This window comes from Panulirus ornatus, chromosome 62 (assembly GCF_036320965.1).
Source record: "Panulirus ornatus isolate Po-2019 chromosome 62, ASM3632096v1, whole genome shotgun sequence".
In the NCBI taxonomy this organism is placed as follows: domain Eukaryota; kingdom Metazoa; phylum Arthropoda; class Malacostraca; order Decapoda; family Palinuridae; genus Panulirus; species Panulirus ornatus.
In genome coordinates this window covers 13,853,377-13,876,121 of record NC_092285.1, presented here as the reverse complement: position 1 = coordinate 13,876,121, position 22,745 = coordinate 13,853,377, and the positions used below count along the sequence as shown (strand labels likewise).

At 40.0% G+C, this 22,745-nt stretch overlaps 1 protein-coding gene across 2 annotated transcripts in view; it reads right to left on the bottom strand.

Annotated features, from left to right (window-relative positions):
• Positions 1–3,718: 3,718 nt before the first annotated feature.
• NetA (Netrin-A) overlaps positions 3,719–22,745 on the bottom strand; it is a 504,355-nt gene continuing 485,328 nt past the window's right edge. The window contains exons 3-7 of one of the 2 annotated variants that reach the window (XM_071656077.1): positions 15,706–15,855; positions 12,719–12,757; positions 10,406–10,486; positions 10,131–10,305; positions 3,719–9,921 (exon numbers count right to left, since the gene is read on the bottom strand). In XM_071656077.1, the coding sequence (XP_071512178.1) occupies positions 9,765–9,921; positions 10,131–10,305; positions 10,406–10,486; positions 12,719–12,757; positions 15,706–15,855 (602 nt within the window). In that variant the 3' untranslated portion in view covers positions 3,719–9,764. Of the gene's footprint in view, positions 9,922–10,130; positions 10,306–10,405; positions 10,490–12,718; positions 12,758–15,705; positions 15,856–22,745 lie in introns of both variants that reach the window. The other variant, XM_071656076.1, reaches the window with a different exon arrangement.

Here is a 22,745-nt window from a genome sequence, read left to right as displayed (position 1 = left end):
TCTCTGGTCATGGTATTGTGTAAACAGTCTTGATGACACGAATGCAGACTGCTATATGTAGACATATATGCACTATATATATATATATATATATATATATATATATATATATATATATATGCATTATAGTAATTCAGTACCTGAATCACCTGAAAGCACTTAAGTTGCCTGTGTAGTGCGTGATGAAGCACCTGGAAGCATATAAACCTTACAATATAATTTCAATACTGCACATGAATCAAGAGCACCATGAAAATGAAGTCAGAATTTTTTTTTATAAATAACCTAAATCTGTGATTATTCCAGTCAGATAATATCCACACATACATAATACATACTGTTAATATTTTGGTCTAAGCAAGCATCCTGTTGCAGTTTGGAGAACGTCGTCTGTCCAGTCACGTAATTTCTTGAAAAAAGATGACTACAGACCGACCTTGTAGCTTCCGTGTCACTTCTCTGTCCTGACATTCATAAAATGAGGCGCACAACTTTCTGCCACACGATTCACCTGCAAAAATAATTATCACAATCGGGAATTCTTCCAAATTAAGAGAAATTGACAAATATGAATGAACTAAAAATCGCATAGTATCACATATTCACAAATACCGGGTAGGCCTACTCTAGATTATGTCACTCCGAAGTTAATGGTCAATGAGCATACGTTAAAAGCAAATAACAGTACTTACCGGTCTTTTTCTATGTGGGCACGATGATACACATATTGCAGGTGTGTGTGTTTGGAATTCCCCACACACAACACAGCAGTGAGAACGTCCCACCATGTTTTCTTGCTTTACATTCAGGTGCACAGGAGAACCAGCCACTTCGTCTCAAACCAATTTTTAAAAGCTATACAACCATAGTCCCTTTATATTGATCAGTTTATTGCTATATCACCTGACTGAAATGTATATATTGTACATAATGCTGTTTCATGTTATAATATTCTTCGGATATGAGTAAAATGAAAGTCCAGGTCTGGTTAAGGCGAACCTATGTTGCTGAAACGTGCACTTTGTTTACGTGCAGACGACGTGGCCAGCCCGTGAGGCAGTAATACCATACATATGAACTCTGACCTTTAATGTTACCATTAAAGGTCCTTTACAGCGTTCCTATCATCTCTTTATAGCCACTGGCCACAAGTAAAAAGACTTACCCAAAATAAGATTTTTGGTACTATTTCATAATAACTGACTTAAGAAAAATAACTAATGAAAATGAATATTTCCGTGTTCTTACTCCACATGTGGATTCTTTTTTTTTTTTTTTACAAGGGTTTCTAAAGCTCGGGTACAGAAATACACTTCTTTTAGACATGTATTAACATTAAATGTATCATGTATTCTTAATGGATACACGTATTCTTTAAAGTAAAGGTCAAGGATACATGACCCATTTGTAAGACAGTCTAAAAGAAGTGCATTTCTGCACCCAAGCCTAGAAACTTGTAAAAATCCACGAATAAACAATCACATGAAAATATTCATTTTCACTAAAGGAACGTTATTTTCTAAGGTTAATTATCATTCACAAAAACAAGAAATCTGTTCACTTCGGGTAGGTATTAATACTTATGACGTAGAAACATTTGTAAAAGAAATCCACAAGAAGTTCTGTTAAGAGGGAAGAGCTGATGGAAACAAGGGGGATGACTTGTGTTGTTGAAGGGTTAGGATTTTCATTGCAAGTATGGACCATGATAAGGTACTTGAGGATTGGCGAAATGAATTCAAAGTGCCACTGTGTAAACGGACCTTTAAAAACTCGCCCCATTTCCTCTTCCCATAATACCTACCTGTTACTACCTCCCCATGTGCCCACTTCTACGATAGTCCCATTTGTTCTCCTGACACAATTAACACCCATCTGAAATATTTTATCGTTATCCTTGAAGTATGTTGATATCCCAACTCTCACCTGCCCACTTTTTAAGCCTTTGTACCTTCGTCTTAACCTACTACTGCTTTCTCTGTTTCGTCTCCCAATTATTCACACTCCTTTCCTGCAAATAATGCCCAAAAATCTCTTAATTTTCTTTTTCATTTTCAACTTAACTGCTTCCCGCATCAAACATGCAATTCCGTCATACACCTAAATATCACACAATCAGCCTAATAAAAACAATCAGCCACTCTTGGTGTCATACTCCACATGAATGTGAATCACACTACACAAATCTTAACTTGGGGGTCAAAAACAATATCAATTCACTAATTCTATAACAAAAACTATATCCGAACCCATTCACAAACTCCTATATTTCACAGACTCTCTTCTAACATGATTTTTCATACTCTGACGGTGAACATTATTTCCTTGTGAACATTCCCAAATAGTTTGCTCGTTCAGTGTCATTACAAATTTAATTATTTCTGTTGCATCTAATAATTTACAAGTTTCGTAATGTGTGTGTTTTTCCGAAATATGCTGCAGATGCTGAGAACCTATATTCCCACACACTATTGTTTCCTAACAGATCAAACAACCTTCAAATTGTGATAATGTGTATGCCTTCCATGTCCGAAAATGATCACTGCCACATGTAAGATTTAACAAGTCAAAACTAAAAGTGTTTTACCCTTAGGCATCGTTATTTAAATTGTCCAATCTGAGAAAATATATATCGTGCTATAGAAACATCATATATATATATATATATATATATATATATATATATATATATATATATATATATATATATATATACAGCCTTAGCGGTAGCGCTCCCGCCTGTTGCATAGGAGCCCCGGGTTCGATCCTGGGTGTTGGAGGTTTGTATGTTCTATGAAGGTGCGCGTTCATTTGCACTTAGTTCGTATATATATTTTCTTTCTTTCATACTATTCGCCATTTCCCGCATTAGCGAGGTAGCGTTAATAAGAGAGAACTGGGCTTTTGAGGGAATATCCTCACCTGGCCCCCTTCTCTGTTCCTTCTTTTTTTGGGGGGAAAAAAAAGGAGAGGGGAGGATTTCCAGACCCCCGCTCCCTCCCCTTTTAGTCGCCTTCTACGACACGCAGGGAATACATGGGAAGTATTTTTTCTCCCCTATCCCCAGGGATAATATATATATATATATATATATATATATATATATATATATATATATATATATATATATATATATATATATACACACACACACACACACAGCTATAAATTGTAAGCATTCCAAATGAACATGCAATGAATCTATCACCAGCAATCTACAGTCCCAAGCTGTAACAATGAAAATATTAAGGAATCAACAGGTGGACGTTTTCTTAACAGAAATACCTGCTTCCTCCTATCAACAGCTTCCACGTAATATACCTACATTTGTGAGACAAGAAGAGTAATAGAATTTGAGGAACCACTTTGACGTAGATTCTGCCTAGTAATTAAAAGATAAAATATTTATAAAAAGAAGAGCTGTGGAGGCAAGGGTCGCCAATCCTTTCAGGACTTTGGTTACTTTCTCAATCAAAATTCAAAAGGTATATTTTTGCACTAGCTATGCACGCATGAAATATTGAATTGTCTATCACTATAAAGATAAGCTGCACGATAAAACATGGATAATCCAGGAGAAATGTCAGCATGCATGAGTCTGTTTCTTTGCATGAAACCAAAGTCCTGCCATAGCCTTATAGAAAACACAAATAAAAAGGAAACGAAGTATAATAAAAGACATAAGATAAATGATAAAGGTAATAAAACACTTCGCAAGTCCTAGTACGAATACATTTATTTGATATAATGAATCATCTGTGGTACACGTGGCACATGTAAATATAAAATAGAAATAGACGTCAGCAAATATATACAGAGCGCCGTGGGGACACCAACTGTGTGTCAGGGGGACGGTGGGTGGGTGGACCTGGGGTATGCAACCGCTCCCGCGCCACAGACTGACGCTCCTACATGTGTGGACATCCTCATAACCGTACATATGTAACTAACATCATACCCACTTAATCTCCGGGGATGAGATATTAATTACACTAAGACAAGTCTCATCCTTCTGTCATTATGTAATAAATAATGGGCTGTACACACTCTGCCTCTCCCATCCACTCTTACTCATACTTTTTAAAGTATCCTCTGAGCAGACAGCTTGCATCTAAAACTTCTTTAATCCTGATCACATGAAATTTATACTTAATTTAAACATCTCTACCCAGAAGTTCCTGTAAATCAATGCTGAAGCAAACTTTAGAACTTAAATATAAAACTCTTACAACATACAAATCACTCTCACAATTTTTTGCTCAAAGTTCACCATATCTACAAAAATGTTCATGCTTCAAGTACAAATATCAAGTGGGAGATCCAAATACATGTCACATATCATTTGTGAATTCCGGAAATTTTATGAAATCTACTAATCACTGCGCATGGTTTAACTATCCCAGTAACAACCAACACACTGTATAAAAAATTATAAATACAGTACACGGATACAAACTTGACGCTGGCGATATTCCAATTTCAATAGCTTTGAAAGCAGTTGCACAACAATCAATCCTTCCCAGTTTCATTCAGAGAAGTCCTCTAGTTTAGGAGGAGAGGCGTTATAAATATTACTGGAGGAGAGACACAGGCGACAAAGTTTCTGCTAACTTTACCATGACAGCATAACTATACTTTGTACATGCTAAAATGCAATAAGAATATAAGATTTTGAAATAGTATAATAAATCCGTCTTATGGTCATCTGTGACGATGGCAGGAGCCCCCACGCAGGCACTCATCCCGTCCCCCTAGTGATATGCAGGATAGTCGCGCACGGCGGGCGTGGGCGGTGGCCAGCACACTACAAACTTACCTTTATAGTCAACATGGATGACAACCCTGTTCGTTACATTGCCTCACATGATATATGTTTTCCTCATCAACTTGTGCACAATACTCCAGTATAGTGTGTGAAGCCTACCACCATGTCTGGGTTGTGAACCAAGGCTGCTGCTCATCCAGACATCAAATAGCCTGAGGACAACTGAACCAATTATTTTCACGATAGCCTCCAAGCAATAGAACTCCTGTCTGGATAACTAGTTCGGCCCAGGGAGGACAACAGCAGGAAAGTAATTCAGTCATGGCTCTGGGTGTATAATTACATTAAAGAATATGGGGTTCAAGTATATTGTGTCTGTCAGATTGATTACTTTCACCTGCTGTTGTCACCAGGTCACAACACAAACTGCAAGAAACATTTAAGTCCATATTCTGAAGATACCTTCATCAACACACTGACACTGCAGATACTTCATGCTGTAATCGCCATATTCTGCAAGACATCCCTTTTATGTTAACACCCAGGCAAGCCTGAGTATCACAGTGTAAAAATTTAGATAATTAGGTTATAGTAACTGCCTGGGATAGTTGTGCACTGTCAGTGTATGGAGACACTTAAGTATTTCCAGAATACATCACTTCATTCCTATTTTACTGTCTAGAGACTGTTTGGCACAACATAAAAACCATATTTTGCAGGAGTGATAATTTACACATACAGAAAAATGCAAATATACATCATTCTTAAAAATAAACTGTACAGTGACAAAAATAAAGATATACGTCTCATGGACAAGGGGTTTAAGAGCTACACGTTTTAAAAGTTGACAAGACTCGAGTTATAGGCCACTCACTGCGGCACAGCACGAAAGTTAAAAGTTTCATCTTGTTTTAAGACTAACTTACATCCACCACTTGCTTTTGACAAATAATCTACTTCTCTATCTAATCAGAGCAAAACTGTAACTCTTGGTCTAGCATCCTCTTGTCTGATTCACAGAATGTCTGCAAACATTTGTGAATAACTAAACCCTTACATCTTAGCTCGCTCATGACGTAGCTAAAAAGTCATTGATCACTGCCAAGGTCTTGACTGTGTCAGCTGGCATAAGACTCGAGTCTCTAGTGCCCACTGTGGTGAGAGGTTAACCTCCAAATCAATATGTACGTTTGTTAACACCTTAAGTAATTGTTATTTTGAACATAAAATATTAGAAATTTTAAATAAATATGCAAGTTACAGCATACTGAGCTCATCTACTATGGAAAAGTTCATACACACTATTTGATTGCATTATTTGAGGTATAAATCAAATTATCATAATGAAGTCCACAACATTACCAAATTTTTCTATTCAAATATTTATTATGTTAAGTATACAAGTTATCTTGGGTCTGGTAATCTGCATGCAATGTTTCTGAGACTGGAAGAGCTTCTTGTACGGTGAAGCTTCTCTTTTACATTTAGATGTCATATTAATGCTATATTACCTTCCTGTTAAAAGCATCTTTTTATTTCTTCCAGTATTATTGTAACCAAAAATATAGGAAGAATGACTGACTACAAATAAGTACCTGACTTAGAACACCAGTAGCATCCAATGTAACAACATACATTAGTTATTAGCTCCAACTTGCAACGGAACTATCCTCCTTGCTCATGGTTCAGTAACCTAACTCACAGGGCTTCATTAACACTTACTCGCATTCAACGTGATCCTCTCATACTTTCAAACCTAACTGTTAGGTAGTCAGAGCAATATATATATTTTTGTAACTTTCAATTTGGCAGTTCAGTTAAGATGCCCAGATGACAGTGGTTATTTTCCCTTTCATACTACATTCCCCATTCGTTGGATATTAGTAATGACAGTGAGCCATGACGCACAATACATTATTGTTAAGGATGGAGCCAATAGTAGGCTGGGATCAGACTAAACATTGTAGCACTTTGTTTCTGCTCTCTAGATGAACCTCTGTGACAAAGTCAATAAATCATGTATGCAGTGATGCAGCAAATATATATACATATATATATATATATATATATATATATATATATATATATATATATATATATATATATTATAAAGCAGGTGGTGGTTAATGTTATGAAAAGGGAATAATTTGTGCAAATAAAATTAGAAATTTGATTTCATTTAATCTTGTGCACCCTGTAGAGGCAGTCTTAATGTGCTGCATGATAATTACACAAAGTCAAATACCACCTTCAGCAATGATGTACTATTGTCAATGGACGAAAAGAAATACAGTCATGCCAAGGAACTCTTTGCTCCAGAGGAGCTCATCATTTCCATGATCATGACTGAAGCATAGCCATGAAGCTGTAGAGTTCCATGTCAGGGGTCCTGGGGTTATATGATTATCAAATAATTACTATGCAGAGTTTGCTAAACACCACAGCCTCACAGTACAGTACTTCACACAACCACTTATCCCCTTCACAAATTTTCTAAATTACAGGGCACTGTCTTAGTGTGTACACTGGTAAATATGGCTTTCTGACTATCATTCATGTAAGAAACTGTCTTGTAATAAAACTTAAGTTACATCAGATGAAAACAGTTGCTTGTTCTCTGTATTCATAAAATTCCACTGTACATAATGCCAAGTTCTCGTAGTTCTGGCTAGCCATTTTTAGTCATTTTATTCATACCACATGCAAGAAAGTATCTAAACCCTTCAATAAATAACTTCTCATGAAATTTGTTTTAGTAGGTTTGGTAAATACAGTCTTATTCCAAATATCCAAAGTACCTGGATTTTGATTGCAATATGGTCATAACTTAAATCTCAGCCAAACTCTTCAAGAATCAACACAATAATCCAAAAAAATGATGTCACAACTGCACATTACAAGTAATCTTGGCCAAGTTGTTTGAATCTGTAAGTACGCCCTAAAATAATATCAAGTTGGGTTAGATGTATTAATGGATATTCATCTACCATTAACAACCATATTTTCATCTCCTTTCTCTATAACATTTAGAACATGAATTACCGATAATTTCATTACAACATTTGCACACGCAGCAGCAGGAGGTACCTTGTTTTCAGCAAGATAATGTCAAAATGAACCACTGTCTTAGATTCCACTAAGGATCTGCTGAAATGTCAACACTGCCCCTTGGTCACTGTGTATTCAAGCAACCCAAGTTATAATTTACATCTGACTGGAGACTATTATCTGTATTTTGTCCATGTTGAGCTGAATTGGTTCTGTTTATCATATACAGTACTAAAGGCGTGCTGAAGAACTAGACAGACAATTTCTAAAAATCACCATAATATTATGACTTCCCTCTCATGCTCTAAAGTTTAACACTTAACGGAATTTGGTCAAATCATTTCAAGACATTACAAATGCCAAATAACGTACCAGCATGTGAAATATTCCGAAATGAATAAAGAATATTAAAATAAAGTCACGTAACTTAAGGTCGGCAGTGTGTTGATGCACCCCAGAACGTCTTTCCTGATGTACCGTTACCATTACAATTCATCAATCAGTCTCAAAACAATTTTATCCAAACTTACAAAATATGTGAAAATATTTTCCTTGGGTAACAGCTGATGCACAAGATCAGGAGTACAACATGAAACAATTTAAAAGTATGCTGGTGGTACTGTTGAAATTTAGTCTTAGTTGAAGTGTAACACCTTGATAAAACGTCAAATGTTGTAAGCTTTAAAGCACAAGAGGTGTGTGTTAAGTACCCACACTGACTGACGGCAACATATACAGCATTAATTCAACATTCTACAGTATTCCCTTGTCAGTCCTGGACACCATTACCAACTGTGGAAAGTATTTTCATAACATTCTATTTTGTATCAGAGAAAAGTCAGTAATTCAATTTCATTTCCATTACTAAAATTTACAAAAACTACATTATTAAATGTAAAGTTTGATTATAAACATTTTACGTTATTTCTTTGGCAAAATTTAAGACTTTAATCGAGCCAATTTTGAGCTCCTCCCCCACCCTTGTCCAGGGCTGACACAAATGAACATAAAAGTGGTAGTATTGCCATTTGAAACAACAACAGAGAAGGATCCCAACATTTATTTCTCATGAAACTTATGCTCGTATCTCTCTCTAAATTGTTCACAAGTGGCCCTAGTCAAATTAGGAACTTGTGCGACGGGTGAGGTGGCTCCCGTCAAGCTGTTAACCAAACAACCCCGTGGTCGGGGTTAGGCTTGTCAACACACCGTCCCGGCCATGCCAGCAGCTGGATGTCTGTTTGATACTTGAACTTTGTTTATATAGGACACTAAATAGCCAATAAAAGCAGTACTAGTTTCCTCAAGCTGTGGCACACCATGATGCATTTAGCCTGTGTATGTGTGTGTGTGTGTGTGTGTGTTGACAACTAAATCTAATTGAATATATAATTTTCGGTTAATATGAACATGATTCATTTAATGAATACACATACCTGTGGTCTTTTATGAACACCACTGAAAACGCACATTGTAAGAGAGCATCAAGCGGCAAAATTATAATGGCTAATCTGCCATTTAGAATTTGAACAAATATTAGTCTTGACATTCGTGAACATTGATACAACGCAGTTAACTTGTCGGCAGCCCAGCCAACGCTGCTCTATTCTACTTGTTAAAAGTGATATGCTGCAGAGCCCAAGTTAGTACTAATATTCAGACTCTAGGGCTCGGCTTTACAGCTTTTAATCATTACAATTCATTAATCATAAGATACGGACAACTGACAACCTGGTGGAGTATGGCTACACAGATGCTAACCCACCCCTCGCCATCTCTCAACTTGATTTCATCACTGACTTCCCTCGTCACGCCATTGTATTTATTCCCAATTTCATACTTGCATAAGAGACAATGGCTCTGGCTACATACTTCCCATGTTCCTCTTCCTTAGGAGAAGGAACTTTCAGTTACGAGCTTAGATTCCTGCACGGTCAGCAGGCTGGCTTGCTTAGTACCTCGACGGCCGACACTTCTTCGAGGCCTTCTTCAGGAACCGACGCATACGCAATTGCTTGTTGTTGCGCCAGCGAATGATGATGGATTGACGATTGATGACTAAACCTGGACGTTGCTTCCGCTCTTTCCGGCCCAGGATCAGATACTCACTTAAAAAAAAAATCAAATAACAGCAGCATCAGATTCCAAGTCATAATGACCAAACCAATATACGGAGTTACATGTAACTGATAAAGCATGATCAACGTGATGTACATGGCGTGATGTTTAACACAAGACTAGTCTGTAATATTATCAACCTTATGATAAGCAAGAGAGGATCATCAACAGGAGGTCAGCCAAGGTCCTACATACTTACTTCCCCATTTTAATATCTGGACACTTGCAGTTAAGGTCCTCGTTCCTGACCCAGAGCTGGTCACCGCCGCGTCGCACACGATCAGCTCGGGATCTCTTGAACACATTTGTCACTTGGATGTCAAAGCGAGTGTACTCGTCCAGCACCTCTTTGTTGATGACACGCGCAACCAGTGCTGAAGAAGACGCGGAATCATTTACCATTACACTCCATGAGAATTCTCCACTGTTATCACTATAAAGTAACATTCCACAGTGACTCTCACAACCACTCACCATAATCTCTGCGGCAGTATTTTCTAAGTTTGAGACGTCGTTTCGTGATTTTGCACTTCCCGCACGACGGTTGCGAGTAACCTGCTGAAGGAGAGCAGAATGCTGCACATTAGCGCCCACACATCATGACCCAACAATAGAAACTTTGACTCTTGAAACTTGGCATGGAGGAAACTGACTCGTGTTTATGTACCAATTATTTGTTTATTTTGGTAAAAGAATAAAGCATAACTACAACAAACTGCTGATAATGATATAGTTCTTATTGTACTGTTTACGTTCATATGACTTTTGAACTTCAAATAATTATGCACCCTGATTTCAGGGGAAATATACTTCAGTATCATTCAAAGTGTATGAGCAACGCATCATTCCATAGTTTTCATGATAAATGAAAGCCAACCTTCATATAAGAAAAAGTGAGGAGGGATGGAAAGAAATTACTTGGAGAGAGAGAGAGAGAGAGAGAGAGAGAGAGAGAGAGAGAGAGAGAGAGAGAGAGAGAGAGAGAGAGAGAGAGTTCAACATGAGAAAAAATCGCTGAGATGCGCCGCCAGCGTACACTGTACACATTAAAACTTGCTCTCGTGAGGGGAACATACGCTAATGCTGACGACGGACACTAAAATCAAGCTCAAGCAGTGGTGATCTTGGCCTCCCTATTGTGGTCCCTCCTCCACACCACTAGTGGCCTCCCTCCCATGCATCAACAGTAGCAGTGATCCTGGCCCACATATCCTACAGGTGGCTGAATATTAAACCATGAAAATATCTCATTTGTTTATTGGAGGGAAAGTTTACGGGATGGCTTTGTTGGACGGCTCCTGTGAGTGTGGTGAGGAAGAGAAAGCTGAGAAACGAGTTGGAAAGGAGAGAAGCAACAGGTCGTGTGGATCAACCCAGGTGCTCTACTGTGACTGGAAAGATCCCCTGGTCCAATGCCAGACCACCAATATTGCTGATCCTGGTCTACCTCCCACACACCACCAGGAGTAGTGATCCAGGGACTGGTCCAATGGTCCCAACCCTAATTCTTGTGGACATTTACCACATTTCGTTGTCTTGCTTCCCTTCCGTCGCCTTTGTTTGCGAGGCGTTATTGCTTATTTTAATGGCCTGGTGCAGTGGCCCTCGCCTTGTGCACCGCGGCTCAGTGAATACCTTCACTGTGCTGGTTCGCTCCCAAGAATCATTCGAAGTTAGCAATACGGGTGGAGACGTGGTAACATGAAAGGTGGTGGGGCTTTCAGTGGCGGCATCTGTTGACGACCTGGCTGGCTGGCTGGCCGCGGCTGCCTCCAACGACTTTACCCTGCCAGGCAACAGTTATCATCCCCATCTGAAGAAAGGAAGTTAGCACGGTACTTTACTCCCACCTGGACACTGTTATTGGTCTCATAGTGTCATAGTTTTGAAGCTTGGCAAACTGAAGCCAATCCTAACGTCTTCCTCTAACACATGAGGATTCCACTGTCTCGCTGTTACCGAAGAAAAACAGGTTTTGACACAGCCTGTGTGAGTCTTCCTAACACCGATACAACGTCTGTAGGTATAGCAGGAAGAAACAGCCTCTCCCTAGCCCTAAGGCAAAACCAATATTTTCAAAAATGGAGAAACAAAACTGCCGCACAGAAAAAGAAGTCCAATTTGATAAAGAAACCGTCGGCAATGCGACCTACCTCGCAGTCTGCCTCACACCATCTCACTCCCTCTTTCATTCACTCGCATTACATCCCTCCTGACTGTCCTACACCCTCCCCAAGACCCACAGCTTAACCCTGATATATCTGTGCAGCTTGTCCGTTAAGCTGCTATACATGACGGTCATCATAATGCTGTGACATTATTTAAAAGTGTGGGATGTAAGGAGGTGGGCGTTTACTGGTGAGCGTTATCCGGGCTGGGCCAAGGAACAGAGCCTAACAGATGGTTGGCAGACGTGCCCGTCTCCCTCCGCAGCAGCTCTCACACCACAACCACCACCACACTGGGCCAGTCATTATTCACCTCGTGAAACCCACCGTCTTTACTCCTCCCCGATACTCGACGGCCAAACTACCATCATCCCCGACCAAGACCAAACCCGTGTAGCCATGGAAAGAAACGACGCTGATGATTCTTGGGTTAATCCAAATACCGAAACAAACAGGGTTGTGGCAGCAGTGGTCTGGGAGGGGGACAATGGAAAATCAAGTCCAAGAAAGATACAAAAGGACCACAGAAGAGACAGGAAGGGCAAGCAGGGAGCAGTGAGGGGGAAAGAATGACTGGTTGACAGGGAGACAAAACAGTCTGCATGGTAACTGTACTCACTGTGGGCAGCTGGCCTAATGGTTGAGGGATCAGGTACTTCTGTAACGACAAGAATATTTCATTGTCTATAATCATTTAAGCAAAAGTTTTACCCCAGGTTCCTCAATTGTTTTAAAGACCAAAGTAGTTCATGATATACACTGCAACCCAGTCACAGGCACTAACTAGAAAGCAACCACTGACAGGGAGGCACTACTGCCTCAGTAGTGGGAAACTGGTGCTCAGGTGACTGTCCTGCCTCAGGTATATACAAATTGTTTGCAGGTGTACAATACACAAACACACAAATACTCTATCTTGAAATACAACACACACATACACACACACACACACACAAATACTCTGTCTTAAAATACATTACACAAACACACAAATACTCAATCTTAAAATACATTACGCAGACACACAAATACGCTATCTTAAGATACATTACAAAAACACAAATTCTCTACCTTACATTACATAAACACAAATTCTGTATCTTAAAATTCATTACACAAACACACAAATACTATACTTTAAAATACATTTCACAAATGCATAAATATTATATCTTAAAATACATTAACAAATACTATATCTTAAAATATATTACACAAACACACAAATTCTCTATCTCAAATTACTTTTTAAACACACAAATTCTGTATCTTAAAATTCATTACACAAACACACAAGTACTATATCTTAAAATACATAACAAAAACATACAAATACTCTATCTTAAAACATATTACACAAATAGTAATGTTAATATATATCTTCATGGTTTGCATTCATTTATTAAGTTTTCCTTCATACCATTCAAATAATAAGTTCAACTAAACTTTACTCATGAAAAACTGAACTTGCATAGTTCAGAACAGTAAAACTGGGACAGCTTTAAAGTAACTGTTTAGAAATGATTAATTAGAATTGGGAAATACATGAAGATTGTACATCTCCACTTACTATCTCAAGGCCTGTTCTGAGTCCAAAAATATTAGAATGCCAAGATTTATTTGTAGAAATGCTGATGGATGTCACTTAACAATGATGACAAATGGGACATCACTTTCACAAAAGATGGTAGTGAGCAGTAAACTGTCAGACACACTGGAGCAGTCTGCTCTCTGGCCACAAATTCTCTCATTTTTTTACCACTCTAACACGTCTCTTATCAAAAAATAAATGTTTATCATGTTATTTTTCTAATCTAATGTGCAATGAATACCATCCCTTTCTCCTATAATCCAACCACCTTACCCAGGAGTCCAATCACCAAAAACCTTTCATGTTACATCTCAAAAGAGAAAGTTTTCCATATTTTTTTTTTAACTCAAAAATTGATCTTGTTTACAATCTAATCATAATCTCCTTCTAGAACACTGTATACTCATCTTTCTAAGAGAACACTTAGAAATCCACATGTGTGCAGAAGTGTAAGTAAAACTGGTAACATATAAAGAAAAGTAATAAAAAAGTTTTCACAAAAATTAAGGAAATGAGATTACTCAAGCAGAATGAGGCTAATCTATTTTTTCTACTTTTACATGAATAATGGTATATTGTTACTCAGAATACAGACTGGCAGAAATAAGGATGCATGATTTACCAATATACTCATGTAATTGCAGTACTGTACTATTGTATCTTTTAATGATGTGTAATATTTGTAGGATTATTGTGGACTTGTCCTGACTTTCCCTTCACTAAATGTACTGTGTGTGCAAAACACATTTCTGCCCCTGATATATTCTCACTGGTGATAAACAGTGAAGGTATATTGCAAGTACAAGCATATGATGCTCTCAGGGTAAAATCATCATACATCTGATTGCTGGGGTCTAGAATCTTTAATGGTGTGAACACCAGCAACCTGCCTCAGTGTGTTTCAGGCAATCTTGAGAGGACATTCTTTCTATAATCTTCCTGTCTGCCACTTAATTTTGGGAATTTCACTTCTGGGCACTGTATTTCTTCCACCTGTGCTTTAAGATGGAGGGGAAAGTCTAAATTCTTGCCTGGAAGCAAGAAGATGTGGATAAACGTGAAATTTCTATATACACTGAGAGCTCAGAATGCACGATCAGGCAGCTGCTTCGTGCAACACTTCATCAATCCCATGCCTCAATCAGATCAAGACCCTCTGGATCTTAAACAAGAATCTTGTCATTTCCATGCCCAGATGTCTGCAGATGGTGATCAAGAGAGAGAGAGAGATGACAAAGTACTAAAATGTAAGAGTGACAATACCTTTGGAAATGTGTGGGGAAGGCAGACATGGATTTTTGTGGAAGGTGTAAATATTCAAGAAACATACTCCCAAGAGAAAGGGTTAAGAGGATAATTCTGATATCAATGGTGTGGCTGATGTATTAAATATAAATACACCTATGACCTGTCATTTAATACATAAACCCTATGGTGATTTTCAGTATTCCTTATCATGATCTCTGTTGTAGAGTTAGACTAGAAAATACTGGATATTGCTCTTATGTACAGTATCGGTCACACAGTATAGTGAAACAAAGTTGAGAGGAAAATCAATTAAGCCATAATAATAATAATAATAATAATAACAATAATAATAATAATAATAATAATAAATAATAATAATAAAATAATAATAATAATAATAATGATTATAATAATAATAATAATAATAATAATAATAATAATAATAATAATAATAATAAAGTAAAGAAAATGAGGCAAAAGGAAGGGTAATGAGTATAAGCACAATGTAAAGGAATATGGCTGGTAAGAGGAGGTAAGTTCCTTTCCAGCTACTGTTCTCACACATTTTCTCCTCTTACTACACTTTCTTGCTCCACCTCTACTTCCCTTCTCCATCTTACTCACTAACCTATCCCTTCCCTCCTCTAGTTCCATGCCTTAAATTGATAACAAAAACTGTCTAATTTATTACATTTATTTATCTTCAAACCCCAGCTAGACTCTGACCATGAGAGACATGAGCACGTCAGGAGGAGCAGGACACTTACTGATGCAGGGGGCGATGGGTGAGCGGCTCTGCTGGTAGCCCTTGGCGCAGCGGTTACACATGATGCCGGTGACCCCATCTTTGCATGGACACTGGCCCGTCGTCTGATTGCAGGTCTTGCCAGAGGCTCCCACTGGGTGACAGTCGCAGGCTGCCGAGGGAAACAACAACAACCAGTTAGGTCAGACGCTGAATTCACAGAGTCAGCTTTGTCAGCTGCTCACAACTTATACATATTGCATTCGTGTAGGATTATAAGATGGTCATTACTGATTATGTCAGAAAGATCATCAGTATCAACATAAAGCCTATGTTATCAGAGGATAATGAGAACAAAACACTCTTTTAGTCAAAATCTTACAAATACTTCATATACGACGTATACAAAGTGTACATAACATACACTGTGTTGATAATAATGGTGCTTTTTTTTTCCAAGTATTTCACTAACTTTTCCGCTATTTCATCCCAAATTTCCCTTGATTTTCAGAGCACTTCCCATGAACACCTTTCATCTATCACTTATTTATTACAGCAAGATAATAAATATTACTCTAAATTAACGCTGCCCTATCTCATCCCACTCCAGTTATGGTATAAGATCAATGAAAAATGCTAATGCCATTCTAAAGTGATTTAGGCGTTGCTGTTAAACTTCATAATTACCCAGCGTGACACCAACAGCTCTATACCAGCACAGGCGATGTATACGACGGAGGCCCTCAGCGTGATAGCAGAGCCTGTGTGACTGTACGTCCAGACGTACAGTTGAGAACAAAAGTTCGCTGACGCAGCCAACTATGCATGTCTGGGAACATTCCTTCCTGCCCACGAATCTAACTGAATCTCTTTTCTAACTGAACGTCACTTGTCACAACCCTCACTCTCCATAAAATGTCTTCATGTAAGAGATCATCATTACCATCTACAATGCCGAATTTCAGTCTTAATCACGTGAATGAGTCGACTCGACACCTTTTCAGGTGCGTTCCCTCTCTCTCGAGTTTGCAGGAGACGTGTAGAGTAGGAAGGATGGAGGGGCGAGGGAAGTTTATAATCCCTCCACCAGGGAGTGGCGACAGGCCCCGGGGCTATCATTCCCGGCGGTAATTACCCCCACACAAAAGTTAGTTGATGCTATTACCTGCGCTGACACCAGCCGATCAACACTTTAGAGGGCTGCTAACTTTATGGTCCCCCCCATGCCTCCACCTCGCCCCCACACCGCCCTGCCCTCCTGCACCCTACAACCGCAGGTGACGTCCGCCTGAGGGAGGTGCTGGGGATGTACATAACGGGTGACACAACTCACCGACAAGAAGTAATCATATTTGTGTTCGGTCGACTATACGGGCATGATAGACTCTTGGGGGTGTTGACGACCTCGCCCATACAACCAATCTGAACCAGTGTTGGATGATGATGATGGTCCTGCCCGCACCATCACTACACATTAGACAAAAACATAAATTCCAAAAAACCTTGTTAGACGTAAATTAGATTTTCCTACCGACAATGGGGGCGAAGCAGCTTTTGGGACGAACTTTTTAAGTCACAGAGAATAGATAACATGATTTTTCTGCCCCTGTCGGAATAAGGCAGACTCCAGGATGGAGATGAGGAAGAAGAGGTAAAGCGTAGAGAAAGATAGGAAAGTGCCTGAGGGTAGGAGCCAGCCATACATACACCGGAGGAGGTGATGAGAGGCGGCGGGTAGGAGATCGCAGGAGGAATGAGAAAGGCAAGATGGTACTAAGGGACTGGCGAGGAGCGGTGTGGCAGGATTATTAGTTCAAACAAGAGTGATAAAAGTCTTAATTGTCACTTACCAGGAGGTGGAGTATATCCTGGTGATTTCCTTTCTAAATGCAAATTGGTGCGCGATACAGCTAGGGGCCCATGTGAGTTAATACCTTTACTTAGCCTAGCTCGATTTTCTACTAGGCTCCCTACATTTTAAAGCCATGCATAGGCTATTCACTTACATGTTCTGATTTACATTCACTTGCAGCTTCTCAATCACTTTTCATATATCTTTCAATAACCAGCCAAGGGGTCTTTTCATATACGAAAATACCTTTCAATAACCAGCCAAGGGGTCTTTTCATATACGAAAATACATCAATTTCCTTCTCTCGGGCTATTAAACCCAGCGTCAAAATGTGTCATCCTGGACAACGAAAGCACTGACATATTTACACAGTCAAATGGTTCGCATTACATGATGTAGAAGTGTGAGGTATTCACACTATAATTATCACAAACTTGGTACGATGTTGACATCACATTACCAGCTTCTGAACACAGTGGGTGATCACCTCAGGTGGTCAATCAAGCTTCCTTCTCCAACACATCACGTGCAACACGGTGTTCAATCTAGGCTGCTACTAGTAGCTCTACGATCGCCGATCTAACACCCATTCAACATTAGCAAGCAAATAAGGTTCGTGTTCAGCATATATATATATATATATATATATATATATATATATATATATATATATATATATATATATATATATATATATATATCATAATGGAGAGAGAATATTCAGGTATAACTACAGTTCTCCAGGAACATCATGGTCAAGTGTGAGGCCTCATGACAGATTTTCATGGCCGGAGTATCGGTGAGACACTCCAGATGACGTATGAATGAGAGCGTTGTAAACAGAGTTTAAAAGCAGGTAGAATGAATGGGTTTAAATGGCGCCACGATCGACCGATGCATTTAAACGGGAGCGTTCCATCGGCGGAATTTAAAAGTTCGCATTGAATTAGGATTAATGGAGTATACAAACTTAAGTTTGAATGATGGAATTCATAGACTGTGCCTAGTTTATGAGATATAGTTTAAAGATTAACGTTTAAAAGGTTTGATTTGAAATTATGGTTTGAAGATCGACGTTCGAATGAAGTTTGTTGATGAATGACGGAGTTAAATGGATGGAAGTTAAGTTCGCGTTTCTTTCTTCTTTTTTCCGTTCCAATCACGGACGAAAGTCCACATCAATGCCGGGCCTTGATTGAAATACAGAAAAGTTAATGAAACGGGAAAAGAAGAGACAAGGGTTAGTATTTACGAATTTTGGAGGAAGTGCCAGGTCATAATTATTGGGAAATACAAGAGAGGGTAAACAGTTCTAAAGCTTCGAGGTGTAAAAGAAACAGTTATCAAAACGTGAATAATTATAGAATGGTCATTTTTAGATGGCAAAGTTTGTTGACATCTATCAGGTCGCTTAAGGATCATGTTGTATTCCCCCTCGTTACAATCAACCTTCTCACTTGAGAATAATTGGTCTATAGAGGCGCTGAAATTCATTGGTTCTTGATTTTGCAAAATTGAACCTATCGGATTATGATAGTGTGTGTGTGTGTGTGTGTGTGTGTGTGTGTGTGTGTGTACACAAAATGATGTATTTTGTCGTCCTTCGAATAACTAACGATCTCCTTTATATATCCTTTATATATCTGGTATTCCAGTAGCACGTAGTCCACGTTAATATGATTGGAGTATATATCATATGGGCCCATTCCCTCTATATTCCCTCTAGCAATCTCAAGGTAAGCCACCTATCACCACTTGGGTTATAGCAATTTCAAATTCCCAAAAGCCTATAGCAAACGTACTTAAAAACAACCTAATAACTCACTGTACTCATCATTCAAGAGTAAATGCTAAACTACCTATCTTTAATAACTAATATTCTCCACTAACTAATCCGTGTTCCACCTCTCACTCTTCCAATCACCAGTTCTACCACCCTCCCCTTTCCACCATATCTACCAGGCTTTACTCACATTTCCCAAATTCATTTCCCAGTAGCATTCGTTGACTCACTTGGTTTACTCCGTCACATTCCAGTGAGTCAGGCGAGCTGGCTAACCCCAGCCAGTGAATGGCAGACACAGCCACACGTCCTCCAAGCCCCCTCCTCTCCGCCATAAGTCTGGAGGATCACAGTACTGTCACTCGGACTTGAGTCAAGGGTTTACATGAACTTGTTCCCCCTCGAGAGGACTTTACCAGACTGTAACCACCGCTCATGGCCGTCGTCATAGCCCGGGACCACACATCCCAGAAGGCCACTATCTTCGCCCACACCACATACATGACCACTTTAATCATCATTTGTTTTTTCTCTTAAATTCACGAAGGTTTTAGTGACGCATATGCGTCATCACCGACCTTCGACAGGACGGAACACACAACAATCTCTTCTACGACACGTTACTTCTGTACTGAGATATATCATCTAAACCTGAGCTTGCTGAGGGTGTTCCTTCATGAGGAGAGTCGTGCGTCGCTCAGCAGATGATGGAGTGGAGGTAAAACAAGTACAGGTACACAGAGGTGAGTTATGAACGCACGAGTGAACTGAGTTAACAGTGGGAGACGATGATTACGAGGAAGGACAATTGAAAGAGGAGATACGGAACCTTGAGAAACATCACTGTTGACAAGCAGGGGAGGAGGAGGAGGGGTTCATCTAGCAACAATTATGAGAAAAATGTGAGAAAAATCTTATTTTATGAGAACATAAGGAGGGGTCGAGGGCTGAGAAGGGTCGCTTGGAGATGTGACGTCAAAGGCTTGCTGGATGTCAAGGGACTTCGTTCGACATGGGATCCTCCACAGCCTCCCACAGAGGATGACCTGAGACATCAGCAACATAGAAAAGGACATCTTGTGTGGCTCTCGAGTGGTCTAAACCATAATGGTCATCAGAGGGAATGATGGCAGGTTCAAGATATGTAATGTACTGCAAGTTGGAAGACTAATAACAAAGTAGATGTAGGATTCGTCTAATATGACGACTGTTGGGAGGGTTAAAAAGGGTCAGCCTTCCCTGGTAAGACCTGCATCAACAATACACATCCATGATATGAATGAAATGTTCTGTTTCTTTTTTAAGAAAAAGAGTGAGAGATGAACAATCGTGGACGAACATTCAATATAAATCAATTCTCAAAGAGTAATATACGTTAGATGAAAATGGTGGACACTTGACGTATAAAGCATATGAAGTGTGCAGCAGGACGTCCCATGATGAGATGGATTGCGGAAGTTAACAGCTGGATTAAACGAAGATGGAAGACATAAGTAGCCAGTGGTAGAGAAATCCACAAACATGGAACCACTGGAAAGGATGGCCAACGTATTCCGTAAGTCGAACTGGCTTCTGATGAGAGGGTTATAACACGACGCTGTGCCTCTATGCATTCTCCCCTGCCCACCATTAACCCTCACAGCTTTCCTGGGTTTAAGAGGTGGGCTGCTGGGTTCCATGTTGCCCACCACTACCCCAGGTTAAGTGGCGGACTGGTGGGTTACATGTTGCCCACCACTATTTCCCCAGGTTAAGTGGTGCGCTGGTGGGTTGTAAGCCGGCCTTGCTGCTACATATCCCCTGAGGTCTTCTCCCCACGGCGCACAATGGCGCGAGTGGGTCTTGTGTGGAGAGCCCGGGTTGAGGGTCCCGCGGGTCATTCTCGATTCGACGCCATCTTCACCCGTTTCCCTTGATTAAGCAAACACAGAAAACGGAGCCTGGCGTTCGAATCCCCTTTTCCGGATGAGGCTTCAAAGGCTTGTTGTACACCGCAATGACTTCCCTGAATCTTTTTTGGACTCAAAATTTACAAACTTATTCATCTGAAGATTACATGAATAAGGTGTTAGTGGCGAATGGGTTTAAATATGTAATTAATTAGTGAATAATTGTACAATCTCTACCGAAGCCTGTGCCGGGTTCAGCGATCATAACATGTAGCGCCTGCCCTTGACTTTCTTCGGGTATTCAGAGCAGCCTCTCGACTCCACTCGGCTGTCGTCGGCCCGTGATGGATAACTGGCGCCAAATTTGAAAATAATGAAAAGAAAATATCATGCTGGACAAACGTAAACATAGACATACATGTATAGAGGGCTTGCCTGGGGGTGCCAGCTCTTGAGTTAGGCTTATGTTTGTGACGGAAGTAACCCGTAACAGTAATAGTAACCTGTAAATTACTTTAGCCCGACGCAGGCAATGGTAAAACCTACGTTTAGATACCGTACTGTATCATTAGCTCTATATCACCAAAGAAGTTAATTTATAATGTAGATCTTTATTTTACTGATATTCACACCACATCTTCCCGTTCCACATACTACAATATTCGTCATGTACACAGCAGCCATGTGTCTTGAGTGACAGATAATATCTGTGATGCTCAGTTGACTTTGTCTTTTTCTTCTGATGAATAATTTCGTGGACCTCTCGACGCGAGACGCTGTGCCAACGACAGACAAACAGAACAACGGAGGGGGGGATCTGTTGGTGACCAACGGGGGCCTAACAGAGGCCCCCCCCCCGCAGGGTAGTGGGGGGACGCCAGAGGTTCACATAGATGCCAAGAGAGAGAGAGAGAGAGAGAGAGAGAGAGAGAGAGAGAGAGAGAGAGAGAGAGAGAGGGTAAGTGTTGACAGGTCACGTGACGTATGACCAGCCACCAGATCCCAGGCACTTGAGAGGTCGCCCCTCCCGCCTCACTCGCACCTCTGAAAAATCTAATCTAGTAACGGAGAATGTGACACGTAGCTGGTGGTCACAGTTCATACCACGTGTGTGTTTGTCAGCGGTGTTGTGGCTACTGCCCGCGTTGTTGGCGGGAGTGACGGGGACGGTGTAGGGGAGTAGACAGGAGGCCAGCTGCCGGAGACACTGTCACCGAGGTTGACAGATGACCGGTGTGAGGGATGTGGACGCGCAGGAGGGGTGTTATCTGTGTTTATTTGTCCCACACTCACTTGGTAGTCAAGACAACACACAACATGCTTGTTTTTTTTCTTCCGTGTCAGCGTCACCCACGCGACGTGCAATAAAGAAAGACCCGCAGTACACAGACGGACATGATGATCGTTCACAGTTAACTCTCTGAGCACGTCCGCACGACCCTTGACGTACGATGCCCTGGGTAGTAGCGTCGTACTTACTGTCTGACCACCAATACTAACGAGGTAACATTACCTGGTGTCAACAATTTTGACAAAAA